The 13,837-nt window shown below is 43.7% G+C and overlaps 1 protein-coding gene across 1 annotated transcript in view; it reads right to left on the reverse strand.

Moving 5' to 3' along the window:
* Adamtsl3 (ADAMTS like 3) overlaps positions 1-13,837 on the reverse strand; it is a 191,076-nt gene that overhangs the window by 68,355 nt on the left and 108,884 nt on the right. Inside the window, exons 14-15 of the mRNA XM_059269120.1 lie at positions 11,963-12,252; positions 5,715-5,844 (exon numbers count right to left, since the gene is read on the reverse strand). Of these exons, the coding sequence (XP_059125103.1) occupies positions 5,715-5,844; positions 11,963-12,252 (420 nt within the window). The remainder of the gene's footprint in view (positions 1-5,714; positions 5,845-11,962; positions 12,253-13,837) is intronic.

Here is a 13,837-nt window from a genome sequence, read left to right on the forward strand (position 1 = left end):
TATCAATTAGACTATCATTGCTCATATCTAAGTTTCTGTAGCCTTAGGCATGAGAAAAGTTATAAACTACATACATGCACACACACAATATTTTGTTGGCAATATGACTATATATCTAATTATTTAGGAAGTATCTGTTTCACTCAAAACGATTCAGCTTAAACTTGTAAACATTATTGGGAATGTCTTCAGCCTAATTATCTCTAAAAAGTATGTATCTAGAAAAGTCAGTTATAGCCCCAAGGGGCAGGAGATGGAACTATTTCTTCCTGGAAGGGGCAACAGTTTCTTATCATATGTGTGTGCATGTGTATGATGTATATGTGTATATATTAACTCAAGAACTGAGTAAACGGTTGGAGTAAAAACACATCCCTCTTGCCTATTGCTCCTACACTCCCTCCCATGAGGCCCGGACTCCTAATGGAGAAGGCTGTCTTCAGACTAGTGGGACCATTATGTAACCCTGCGTGTTTCTACGAACGTCTGGCTCTCTCCTGGAAAAGGCAAACTCTGCAAAAATAGCAGCCATGCAACAGTTACAGGATAGGCCAGGGGGAGCAGCTCACAAGAGCAAATAAGCACACAACACCCCCCTGGGAGACCCCAGGCCAATACATCAAGTGCATTTGCCTTAGGGTAAATACAGGACTACTGACTGTCCACCCCAGTCTCAGTGGTAAGCTTCACCCTGGGGTGAGATTTCACTGCTATTGCCCTTGGAGTCGGTAAATATTTATATGGAAAATATTATGCAACCCCCTGTCCCTGTTATTCCTACACCACTGGTTTCTAGAACTTAAAACATTTTTGTAAACTTACCTTTATTTTGGCATGGAACCTTTGCCTCCCCTGGGTTTTCTCCAACATAACTCTCAATCTTTGAAAAGGTTATTAAAGTTGCAACTTTGAAACGAGGGGCAATATTTCCTTTTGTATAAAAACAGACTCTTAATTTTGCAGAGTGGCCAAAGCATATTGTCTGCTCCATTCTTTCCAGCTTGGAAGCTCTGTGGCATGTGTTGTTGAGGACGGGGGAGGGTAAGAGCTCTGCCTATGGTGGGGAGGAAGGAAGGGACACTGTGCCTGTGGGCTGCTAATCCAGCAAACTTCCCTCGGCAGCCTGCGGAAACATTTTCCAGATTTTGTCAAGTCTTGCTGGGGTTCGGTGGTCAAAGTAGGGGGACACTATAAACTAAACTCAAGCTGTTCTTACCTCCTGATGGTTCTGGCAAAGGCTGTCCTTCTTAGAACAGTTTGTCCAAATCTGTCCTTGTCACCCCACAGATAGTGCCCAGCTTTGGATGGCTTGGTTGAATGAGTTTTTCTACTTGACCACAGGGAGAATGTGACACTCATTCAGCACATACTGTACTTTCTGAATTTAAATGTTCCTTTGGGCCAATGAGTGGCCGTCTGGTACTCTTGATGCTGAGTGGGGACTCTGAGCTGCAGCTCCCTGAGTCCCATGATCACAGAAAATGTGATTCAAGGGTTAGAATTAGAATCTCAAAGAATTTTTATGTTACTATGAGTTGCATTATGATCCCCCCCAAAATGCTGAAATTACATAATTTCTACATCTGTAACTGAGAATTTATTTGCAAATAGTTTGGGCAGTTGGTTAAGTTAAGGGGTGGTCATTAGAGGGGGCCTTAGACAACCTGAGTGGTGTATTCTGGAAAGGAGAAATCTGGAGACAGACACACTGAGGAAAAGCGATACAAAAACCACAGGAAGAATGCTCTTCACAAGCCACAGAATGCTAGAGCCAGGAGCACGGGGCAAGGACTGGAAGCGATTCTCCTTCCCGGCCCTCAGAAGGAACCAGTGCTGCTGACTCTGTGGTTTTGGACTTCGTGTCTCCAGATCTGTGAGACGATAAATTTTGGTTCCCCCAGCCACTTAGTCTACCGTGCTTTGTTAAGGTTGCCTCAGGAATCTAACTCGATGCCAAATAAAGAAAGCGGATTTAAGTGCCCAGGTAAAAGAAAGGCAACCAGAGGGTCCATATGAGAGAGTCACACTGTAGTCACCTTGCACATTAGAAAGAGAAATCTCTCAAATCTCACCCCTGATGCTCTTGCTGAGGACCTGAGTTCAGTTCCCAATACCCACATTGACCCTCTTACAACTACCTGTAACTCCAGCTATAGAGGATCAGACTCTCTTCTGATCTCTGAGTACATATTTACACACACACATATAAACATGAATCTTTTTAAACACAGTGAAGAATTTTGTCACTGTGCTGGGACCTCCATCTACCCTGTGATAATATAAATCACTCTCATGGGATGTGCCTTCAGGCTGCAGAACATTCTGGTTTACTCAGTTTTATTGGTGTCTGGTCTACTTTCCTACTTTCCGACATCTTCCTTGTCATTGTCCTGGAGAGTACAGAGCCCTGATTAAAAAAAAAAAAAAAAAAAAAAACTAGCTTCCTGCCAATCTGGAATGACATTTGTGTCTAGAGAGAAGGTACCCCAGTACCATGGGTTGTCTTTTCTTCTTCCGACTCATCTCAGCCAATGAGAACTGTACGCTTCCCCATTCCGCGGTCACCACTCAAACTCTGCACAAATTCTAGGCCATTTCTTTTATAGCCATCTTTCCAGGGAGAGAGGGCGTTGGCTCGTGTAGAGAAAAGGGAGGGCTGGAAACCGAGAGATCGGCTCCGCCAGGAGCAGCTTCCTTTTTGTGGTTTGGAAAAGGAAGAGTTTGGACTAGATAGTATTTAATGAGAAATCTCCATTCTTGCGTTTGACTTTATATCATGCGGTCTATTTACTGTGTGTTCTTGGGCAAGTTACCAACAACCTAAAAACCATAATTCTGTTCTCATATTCAGAAATCAGGGCTATTTTGTATTATATTATTCATCACCACATCTCTAAATGGGTGTGAAGTTATTGACTAAAATAGCAGTGGAATGCACGAGATAGTACAGGCCGGAGTTACAAGCTCATCCCTCTGCTGGATGCATTTAAAGTCCATAGAAGATTCTGTACGTGGTGAGACCCTTAAGACTCCGCTCCCGAGCGCTGGTGCACAGAGGAGCACAGTGTGGGAAGGACTGCACTCTGAACATTTCTAGAAAACACTACAGAGATGGAGGAATTATCTTTAGGGCTTCAGACACAGAAGCAGACTCAACTGCAGGCGTGAAGAATGACATTTGTCATTCTACTATGCACACCTTTTACTGTGGTCTCTACACAGTAAAAGGAATGGTGTCTCCGTGGGTTCACAGAAAACCCCTGCTTTTCTAAAAATGTTGGATTGAGATTTCTTCTCATTCTAAGTTGATTGGTTCACTAAGGTTCCTCCACTTAGTACCAAGTATTATTATGAGTGGATTCGCCAATTGCATTCACACCCCACACTACCCCAAATAAAGTCATCCTTTGTGCCTGCAGCAAGTATTCCAAGACAATCCCCTTCCCCAGAAGATACCAAAATCTGATTTCCAAGTACCTTACATAAAATGGTTACTTTTGTGTATACCTACACACCCTCTGACGTACTCTAGGTTACAATGTGAATACTGTGTAAAGAGTTGCTATATTATACTACTTGGAGAATAGTGACGAAAAATAATAAGCCTGGTGTTTTTGTTTGCTTTTGGTTGCTATGATAAACACTGTGGCCAATAAGCAACTTGGGGAGGCAAGGATTTATTTCATCTTAACACTTCTGTAGTTCCCTCATAAACACTTCCCTCATAAAGGGAAGCCAGGACAGGAACTCAAGACAGGAATCTGGAAGCATAAACTGAAGTAAAGACTATGGAGGAATACTCCCTGGCTTGCTTCCAAGCTCATGATCAGCTACCAATTTCATATAAAGTCCAGGCTCACCTGCCTAGTGCTGCCCACAGTACACCGGACCTTCCTACATCAATCAGCAGCTGAGAAAATGCTCCACAGATGTGCTTACACCTAACCTGATGGAGGCAACACTCCTCAACTGATTTTCCCCTTCCCCAAGTGGGTCTAGCTGACGCCCAAGATTAGTTCCACAGTTAGATACGTTTGAGACAGAAAAAAACAAAACAAAACAATTTTTCACAGTGCTAGAGATCAACCATAAGGCCTTATATATATTAAGCCCTTACATAGCTCTCTATACTGAGTTATACTCTTGGACCATTAAAATAATACTTTTGTTCATGATTGGTTTGAACGTGCAATTGTTGAACATGAAGAGCTGACTGTGCTTGATTCTCAGGGGAAGCTCTGGATGCAGCTAACAAAGTGGGTGATCTGCCTGGCAGTGAGAACACAATTTCCCTCCCATTTATATTGCCTATTCTGTAATGCGTTTTCTAGTGTGGATTACCCTGAAATGCAGTCACCAAGATGTGAATGTGAGGCAAGGGGAAGAGACTTCCTTGTGCTGTTTCTGGGCCTCGACTTTTACTGCATTATCCCATCTGATTCCAGAAAAATTCCTCTGAGAGCAGCTAAGACATTCCTAGTATTTCTGACAGATACCAACAAAGTCAGAAATGCAGACATGGACAAAAACCGCTGTGTCATCTCACTGCGGGTAAGGTTTTACCAAGCATCAGGCACACCTGAGCTGGCCTCCTCCTGAGACACTCCAGGTTAGAGGACAAGGCTCATGAAGGAAGGATGCCCATCTCCAGTCTGCAGAGGACCTGGTGACCAGAGTGGCCCAACTTCCTTGATCCTCATTCTTATGCCCTCAAGGCACAAGGGTCAACATCACAACCGATACATTTCACAGAAGCAACAATAGAATTCGAGCATAACTTGTTTCCTGAATGTTCATAAAACATACTTATGTTTTGCTCGGAATGGCAGACAGGGACACACTAACCTTCATCCATCCCCTAGAGTTTTAGACATAGCAAAATCCGCCTTTAACAAGTGAAGGTGGCTTACCAGGTGGACAGCATAATCACTAAGACTCCAGCAGAGGTGTGTGGGGGGGTGATGGAACAGGCTCTCATTTTTTTTTTTTTTTGGCATCTAATTTTTATTAAAACAGAAGAGTGGTGGACATAATAAAGGTAGACAAAGGAAAAGAACAGCCAGGGCCAGACTGGGAAAGGTCTGTGTGACATACCAAAGATGCTGAGTTATCGTCATCTGTAACCAGCAACCCCCAGGGAGAGAGGACCCAGACAAGGGAGCCAATTAACTTTTAAGGCCAGTCTTTCAAATCAAAGAGACCATATCCAATCAACCTCAGCTGTTCTCGGGGGTCATGGCATTTCAAACTCCAAAATCTGAGACCCAGGGCAAGACAGCACGGGAAGATAATAGCCTATCTGTGTGAGTTTTAGGTGACAAGCAGATCACTGAGTGGTCCACAGATACAGACAGCAGGCCTGCTGTGGGCCCATGTGACCTCTCCCTCAGATGCTGTGTCACTAGAGGGAGAAGTTCCTTTGGGGAGACTAGGAAGAAAAAGGGAACACACTGGCTGGTTTTTATAACAGCAGGCCAGCTTGTGTCCACGGATGCTCGTTGCAAGTGAAAGTAAGGTTTAAGAGGAATTCTTCCTAGATTAGTTGCCCTTGAATGTACCCTCAAAGAAGCTGGGGCTACAGCATAACGAGCAGACAAGAGCTCTGAGTGGGATCAGTTGATCTACTTTGATGAGTTCGTGAGTCTCTACACACAGTGAGTTTCTCTTTGAAAGAGGGTGTTAAGGTTCTGACAGTATTTCTATCCTTCACATACCTGGGCGGGCAGGGCTCCGTGTTACAGGCCTGACTCATTGCTGGAGGACGGTGCACCACATCACACAGGCTGTCATTGACGGTCTGCTGAGTCTGGATATGTAAGCACACAGCGATGGCTTCTTGATGGCCTGGAAGGTGGAAAGAGAAACAACGTGGACACAGAACAACTCACCATACAAAGAAGAAGACAGTATTTGGGGACCTCAGGGCACTAGGACATTGCCCTTTTGACTGCATCAGAAGCCATCTGTGAGCAAACCCCAAGACTCCAGCCCTTAATACATCTTCGTTCACCTCTAGACTCAGTCCCTCTCCTCAATCTTATCCAAGATCTACTTACCTGGAAACATGTCGGAGCAGCCTACACTCAGAATCAGCTGCTACCTAAGGAGAGCTAGGTGTACCCCCCCACACACACACACTCCCCACCCCCCACCCCCGCAGGCAAGGTGTATCTTCCCATCATGTACAACAGTTTTCCTAAGGGAAAACTTTACATGTTCTGCTACAGAATATCACTTTTTTTCCTAGATCACCACACATTAATGAATCCCGTTGTACTTTGAATCACACCGTTTGAAAGCAATTAGTGGTGCTTTTGTTGGCAGAAGTGCCTCCCATTGCACAAGCTTGTGATGGGCTTTCACCTAAGTCTGCAATAACTCAGGAGGCCAAACAAATGGCATTCGTGTCTCCATTTTAGTCATGTGACAGTAAAGAATTTGAAATTCAGAGAGCTATTAAGACTGAAGCGTTGGTAAAAATAAAAGCTGAAGTGCTGTGGATGTCTTTCTGTACACTGTGAATACGTGTTGCTCTGATTGGTTGATAAATAAAGCTGTTTGGCCTATGGCAAGGCAGCTTAGAGGCAGGCGGGAAATCCAAACAAATAGACAGGAAGAGAAAGGAGAGGCAAGGCAGGTGCTGCTAGCCACCGCCAGGAGAAGCAAGATGTAAAGGTATTGGTAAGCCACAAGCCACGTGGCAAAGTATAGATTTATAGAAATGGGTTAATTTAAGATAAAAGAGCTAGATAGCAAGAAGCCTGCCATAGACCATGCAGTTTGCAAGTAATATAAGCCTCTGTGTGTTTAGTTGGGTTCGAGTGGCTGCAGGACCAGGTGGGACACAGGACAACTTCAGCTACACGAAAGAGTTAGCCTGGGGGATGGTTCAGCCATTAATGTGCTTGTTGCACAAAGAGGAGACCCGGAATTTAGATCCCCAAACCCAGGTAAATGCTCAGTGGTTGTGGCCATTCCTCTGAATTCCAGCCTCAGAAAGCAGAGCTGGGACCCCACAACAAGCTGCCTGGGGAGACTAGCCAAATCCAAATCCATATCCATGAGCTCTGGGTTTGATTGAGAGACTGCTTCAGGTAATAAGGTGGATGACTGATTAAGATGATTCCTGAAATCACTTAGGGCCTCTTAAGGTACATCCACACATGTGTGCCCCGACATGTGCAAATGTACATATACACATGCACAATACACACACACACACACACACACACACACACACACACACACACACACCTGAGAATGGAAAGGTAAAAATAGACAATTAGGTGGAAAAAGCCCCCGGAAGAGTGATTCCCTGCCTCTGGATTCAGTGGTCTCTGTTTTGTACACTGGGGACTCCAGAATGTGACATGGCCTTCACATGCAGCAATAGCCCCCTGTATAAATGTGAGCATTCAAGGGCATATGTTCCCCTGGAGGCCAGACAGACAAATCTATGCGACTCCTAAAGCCAACATTCTCAACCAGTATTCTTTGTCTGTTCAGAGAAAAATGAAAAAAAAATTATTGGAAACTTGGAACTGAGTGAAATAGGACTCAAACTTTTGATGAAAAATATCTAGTAAAAACACTTACAGTGACTGCCTGTTATTTGAAATACACAAACATATTCACTTTTACGTCAAATGCACTTTCGATTATGTTACAAGTTTATGGCCCTTTTTCTGAATGCCATGTTTCAATTCAACCATTTTACAGCATTTTGCAGTAAGTAGTATAGGCCAAAATACTTCTAGGATGGAAATTTTGTTTTTTCGACTCTCTCTGATAAGTTTTCTCCCTGTCTTCATTTGCACTGTTATGCTCACCACGATGGCGAGGTGCAGTCAGCAGGTACCTTCTTTGAGTATTTCACACAAGGACTGATTACCCCAAAATGCAAGAAGACATGGCTACAGCCTAGGGTCTCTGACTTTTATTTCAAAATATCAAATCCCTTAGTAGCCTCATAGGAGAATGGATGCTCATTTCCTAATAGATTTTGTTTTTTCAAAAAAATCTGTTGTTGGTATGTAAAATAAATAGAAAATCTCTTAATAAAAAAAGGAAAATAAAATAAAATTTTAGACAAAGTAAAAAAAAACTAAGAAAATTGCAGTCATATTTCAAATACACTTCAATTTGTAACAAATTCTTTAGGGAATCTATTCAGAATATTTTTCAACATTCTATGAAGACAGACTTGGGGAAGTTCTTAGAGCGCCACTTGAAATCATTTGGAAAGAATTTACAACACCCATGACATACTTTTTGTCAACAGAAAAAAGTTTATAATCTACTAAATAATTTGGGATATTTATTGGTATAGAATACATTTTCCAGAGGTGGCCACAGAATATTTCCTAGATCACATTTTGATCCAACAATGTGATTTTAACATTACTTCTTGTGGAGGTTTGATCAAATAGTTACCTTTAAAACAGAAAAAGGTAAAATTTAAAATTCATCCAAATAAGTTCATGTTATTCTTAACAAAATTCAGGTCACTACATTTCCATGCTTAGAACATGTTAATGAATGTGTTCAGTGAAGTTTATATAATAAATTCCTTTTGTTGCATGAGAATATATCCCTTATACTTGATTTCTGCAGTGTTTGGATAAAAGTGTCATCTGTTAGTTACACACACACACACACACACACACACACACACACACACGTCATATGCCAATGACAAGGAAACATTCAAAGACATATGTTATTGGATAATCTTTCATTGTGCAAATGTACAGTGTCCTTGCACAAGCAAGACAGAAGTGACATCTCTTCATGATATCACATTATGGGACCCTCATCATGTATGTGATGGCACACGGCCACATCTATAGGTACATGTGTATAAAAATATACACTCAAAGTCTTCATCAAGAAATAAATAAATGATGAATGTAAAAACAAATATTCTAATAGTGGAAGCAGAGCCAATTAAAAAAAATATACAGCCAGTAATGGTGGCACACTCACTTAATCCCAGCATTTGGGAGGCAGAGGCAAGCAGATCTTTGTGAGTTTGAGGCCAGCCTGGTCTACAGAGTGAGTTCTAGGACAGCCAGGACTACATAGTAATACCCCATATCAAAAAACAAACAAACCAAAGAATAAGTAAATTTCTTGGTTTTGATCAGTTTGAGCTACATTATTGTCAAGTTCATACCACACCCTCACATATCACATATATGTGATATGTGCCTGTGAGGTATGTGTGTATGTGATATTTGCATGTGTGTGACATTTGTGTGTGATGTGTGTGTGCCCACATGTGCACCTGAGTTCATATTGAAAAAATTAGCTAGTATAATTAAGTGCAGACTACTACAACCCTCCAGAAGAGAGGAAACAGTATGTCATTGACCCAGAGAAATTCAGTGAACAGTGCCACACTTTTAGCAAATATGCACATCACTCAGTGTCCCACACAGGTGGCTTTTTTTCAGGAGGCTGTGAAGACACAGCTGGTAAGGATGAAAGGTTGTTGAAGGCTGTTCGGCTTTATGATGGGCATCCTGAACATCACTGGGACCTGACAGGAAGTGACCAATTATAGCAAGAGTAGCTGGAAAGACTACAGCTCATGGCCTGTCAAGATTTGAAGGGATTTGGAGAGAGCAAAACTGTGATGGCTAATGTACCGTGTCAGGAACACCTCTCCACAGGGAACATGTTAAAATGAGCCCAGAGTGAACTTATTCAGCTTTCATTCTCTTCCACTGCTGCTAGGGCTCATCAAGAGAAAGGGCCACTTTCTATATGCCAAGAGCACGACAGGGTTAAGGTTTCCAAGACGCATAATAAGAGGCATCTGAGGTCCTGAACTTGGAGAGAAGTTAAGTTTGGGGCAAATACATGACAGCTTTGAGGGACACTGAGGTCCTGTGCTGTAGAGACAAGAGACATGGTTTGTGTTTCAGGTCCAAGTAAACCAGAAAGGTTAAATTCCTAGCTGGAATGGGCTTCTAGGAATGAGGGAGCAGTGAGTGAGGGGGGGGGGGAATAAATGGAGGCAGCTGGGGCTCTCCTGTAGCCCAGGCTGACCTCAAACTCCAGCAGAGGATAATCTTGGAAATCCTGGTCTTCTTGCCTCTACTTCTCAAGTGTTGGGTCTACAGGCCTGTCTCCCTGCACTTGACTCAGCTGAGGGTTCTTTCTCGAAACTCCACGAGGACAGCTCCACACACACACACACCGGTAGCCTTGCTGTAGCCTGGAGTGAGGCACATGCCACTTTAGGGGACTGAGTACCAAGGTGGCAGTGGTACAGAGCAGAGCTCAAGGATGGGTGTGTTCAGAGACAGATCAGGGACACTGGAGGGCAAGGATTGAGAATTCAGTCTCCAGAGTGAGGATCTGAGTCACAATGGTTGGCCTCGAGATCTACCACCTACTAGGGCATTCCAAGCCACCAGCTTAAGACCCCTAGAAAGAGTGGAGTACACTCATGAACCCATAGCTCAGAGGTAGCTGCTTCTTTTGCTTTCTGACCTTCTTTGAGCGGTGACACCAGAGGGAGCCCACGGCATAGCAAGTGGCTGGCTGGACAGCTAAATCAAGAGTTATAGAACAGACAGGGTGTCAGGGGTCCTGGCTCACAGGAGAAACTAGGGTTCTTTCTTGTTAGTAACATTTCTAGCTTTCCTGGTTGTTATGTTTTCTTTTAAATCAAGTGTGTGTGTGTGTGTGTGTGTGTGTGTGTGTGTGTGTGTGTGTACGTGTATGCACACGCAGGCACAAATGACTATGAAAGCCAGATACCAACCTTGGGTGTTGTTCCTTAGAAGCCATCCACCTGGTTTCTGAAACATGGTTTCTCACTAGCCTGGGGCTCACTGATTAGATTAGTTGGCCATTGAGTCCCTGGGACCCACTTGTCTTCACCACCCACACTACCATGCCTGGCTTTTTATATGAGTACTGGGATCAAACTCAGCTGTGGTGGTTTGAAAGAAAATGCCCCCCAAAGGGAGTGGCACTATTAGGAGGTGTGGCTTTGTTGGAGTGGGTGTGACCTTATTGGAGGGAGTGTGTCACTGTGGAGGCGAGCTTTGAGGTCTCATAGATGCTCAAGCCCCACCCAGTGTCTCATGACACTTCCCATTGCCTGCAAGATGTAGAACTCTCAGTTACTTCTTCTGTACCATGCTCCCTGCCAGGATGATAATAGACTGAACCTCTAAACTGTAAGTGAGCTACCCCAATTAAATGTTCCCTTTATAAGAGTTGCTGTGGTCACGGTGTCTCCTCACAGCAATGGAAACCCTAAGACATCAGGACTTCAGGCTGTGCAGTCAGCTCTTTACTAAGCCATGCTCCTAGCCCCTTGCTGGTTATCTTCATCCTCCCACTTTAAGCAAAAGCTAGAAAGAAAACAACTCTTGGACACTGGCTCCTTGCTAATTTATTCCTTCAAAAAAAAAAATCCTTAATGCTTAAACAATCCCAAGTTCCACTTCCCCCTTCTAAGGAGAACCTGGCTACACACACCAGTTATCTCCTATACCTAGCCTGGCCCTGCATGTCAGCTATCCACCCATCATGGGCGTGAATGTGCTCTGTACTGGTTCATGGCCCAGCAGCAGGCATGAACAGAAACATTTCCTTAGGATGCATCTTACTGACCATCGCAGCAGCTATAAGCAATCCTAGGCGGCCTCATCCTATGACACTGATTTCTACGAAAGATTGCTTCAATATATCCATTCTGCATTTTCTAACTTATTCCATATTAACCAGTGAACCTCTTCCTCTCTTGATGAAGCAAATTCTTAGGCCAAAGATACTGTTTTAGTCACTATAACTCCCAAATATAAAAGAAGAAAAAGCATAGTTTTACTATTGAATGAATTCATCCCTTTTAGATTTATGCTGATTTGCATATATGGCATACATGAGACCATACCCTCCACAATAGACCACGTGTCTATCTCTTAGGAAGGGATTTGAATACCTCCTAAACATGTCGCAGTGCAGGGCGTAAAACCAGCATACTCCCAGTCGTAAGTCATCTCACTGTCCTTCTCCTGGAGAGGGCCACCCAGCTCTGGAGACATAGGACTCTGGTCACAGGCTTCAAGGAGGCAGGGTCGCTCAGTGGGCGGCTTGGGGCCTTCGCACTCTTCTTCGGGGAGCTCAGTCTCAGTCTGTGTGAATGTGAGGAGCACCAGACACCTCACCTCACGCATCTGAATGCCCGGCCCACAGGTGGTGCTGCAGGCCGACCAGGGTTCTGGGATGAACCTGAGAAACACCAGAAGCCAGGAGAGGGGGTCACATGCGGTCCAGAAGAGGAATGCTATGGTTCTGATGACTGTCAATTATGTAGTTAACCTGTTTTGAAATCTTACAACCGACAGAGAGAATTCTTCATTAAAGACACACTAATTTTGCCTCCACCCAAAAGTCAAAGTTCCGTGCTAAGACCAGTGTAAAGCACTACAATGTGTCTTAAGATGTAATAAATAAGCCACCATTTAGAGATAATTACATGATTTCATTTCAAGAGGGTTATTTTTGCTAGTCTTTATTCAGCCAGTTTACGAAGGTGAACTTCCCCTTTGTAACAGGGGGAATAGTGTTGAACCTTCTCCGGATTTGAGAGCTCAGATGCAGGTAAGGCAGATGTGTGTGCAAAGAGGACGAGGCTGTGATGTCCTCCTTTCGTGTTTAACAGATACTTGGGCTTTTAAATGTTCTTGCACACAGGTGGGGGTGCACAAACTGGCCAGAGAGTGAGGCATTCATTCATGAGGGTTGCCAGACTCTCAAATCAAACCCAGCTTATAATAGCTGCTCCTGTAACAGCCCACCAGCTACAAATGACTTTTATAGTTTGACACTGTTGGTGATGAAAGAGGATAGTATTTTGTGACACAGGAAAATTAAATAGAATCCACATTTTAGTGTCGATAATGAAAACCGTACCCGGGACACGGCCACACACTCATTTGTCAACCTCTCATTTATGACTGTTTTTCTGCTACTGGGCAAAAATGAATGTTTACAACAGATCATTTATTCTTTGTAACCTAAAATATTTACTCTCTGGCCCTCTTCAGAAAGTATGTCTAACCCTTGCACACATTCATTAAAAATTAGGCTCAGTCTGACGCAGTCCTTTGTATCACAGGATAGTAACAAGTTGATAGAAGGGCGGGGACAGCTTAGTGGGTGAAAGTGCTTGCAATATGAGCCTGACAATCCCCAGGACCCACATACAAAGCCAGGCGTGGTAGTGGGCTATGAGCCTTACAACCCGAGTGAGTTTGACCCCCAGAACCCATGTACAAAGCCGGGTGTGGTAGTGGGCTATCCTATCCCAGCACTCCTTTGGCAAAGTGGAGAAGGAGAATGGCCCAGAGGCTCACAGGTCGGCTAACCCGGAATATGCAGCTCAGGGGCAGAAACAAGTGAGAGTCTGCCACAAACAAGGTAGAAGGCGACTCCTTCTTGACTGCTGGGAGTTATCCTCTGAGCTCCGCACACACTCTGTGATGTGCATGCTTGTACTTATCACACACAGACCACCCCCACCCCCACCACCCACACATATGCACATGTATACATACACACCTACACACAAAAAGATGAATAAAAATTAAAAGAAAATAAAGTGACAAGTGAAAGAATTCGGTGATAGATCAAGTTTAGAAAACTCTGCATTGAGTAACGTCACTCAGCAGGTGTATTTACTCCAACACCTCCCCTAAGACTATGATATTAGACTTCTCACTATACCAAGTGAGATAAATGCAATGTGAAACACTGTAGAAGCAGAACTCAGGACTCCAATGTGTCAAACAGTGTCCATCTGCTAGATAGCCAG

This window comes from Peromyscus eremicus, chromosome 1 (genome assembly GCF_949786415.1).
Source record: "Peromyscus eremicus chromosome 1, PerEre_H2_v1, whole genome shotgun sequence".
NCBI lineage: Eukaryota > Metazoa > Chordata > Mammalia > Rodentia > Cricetidae > Peromyscus > Peromyscus eremicus.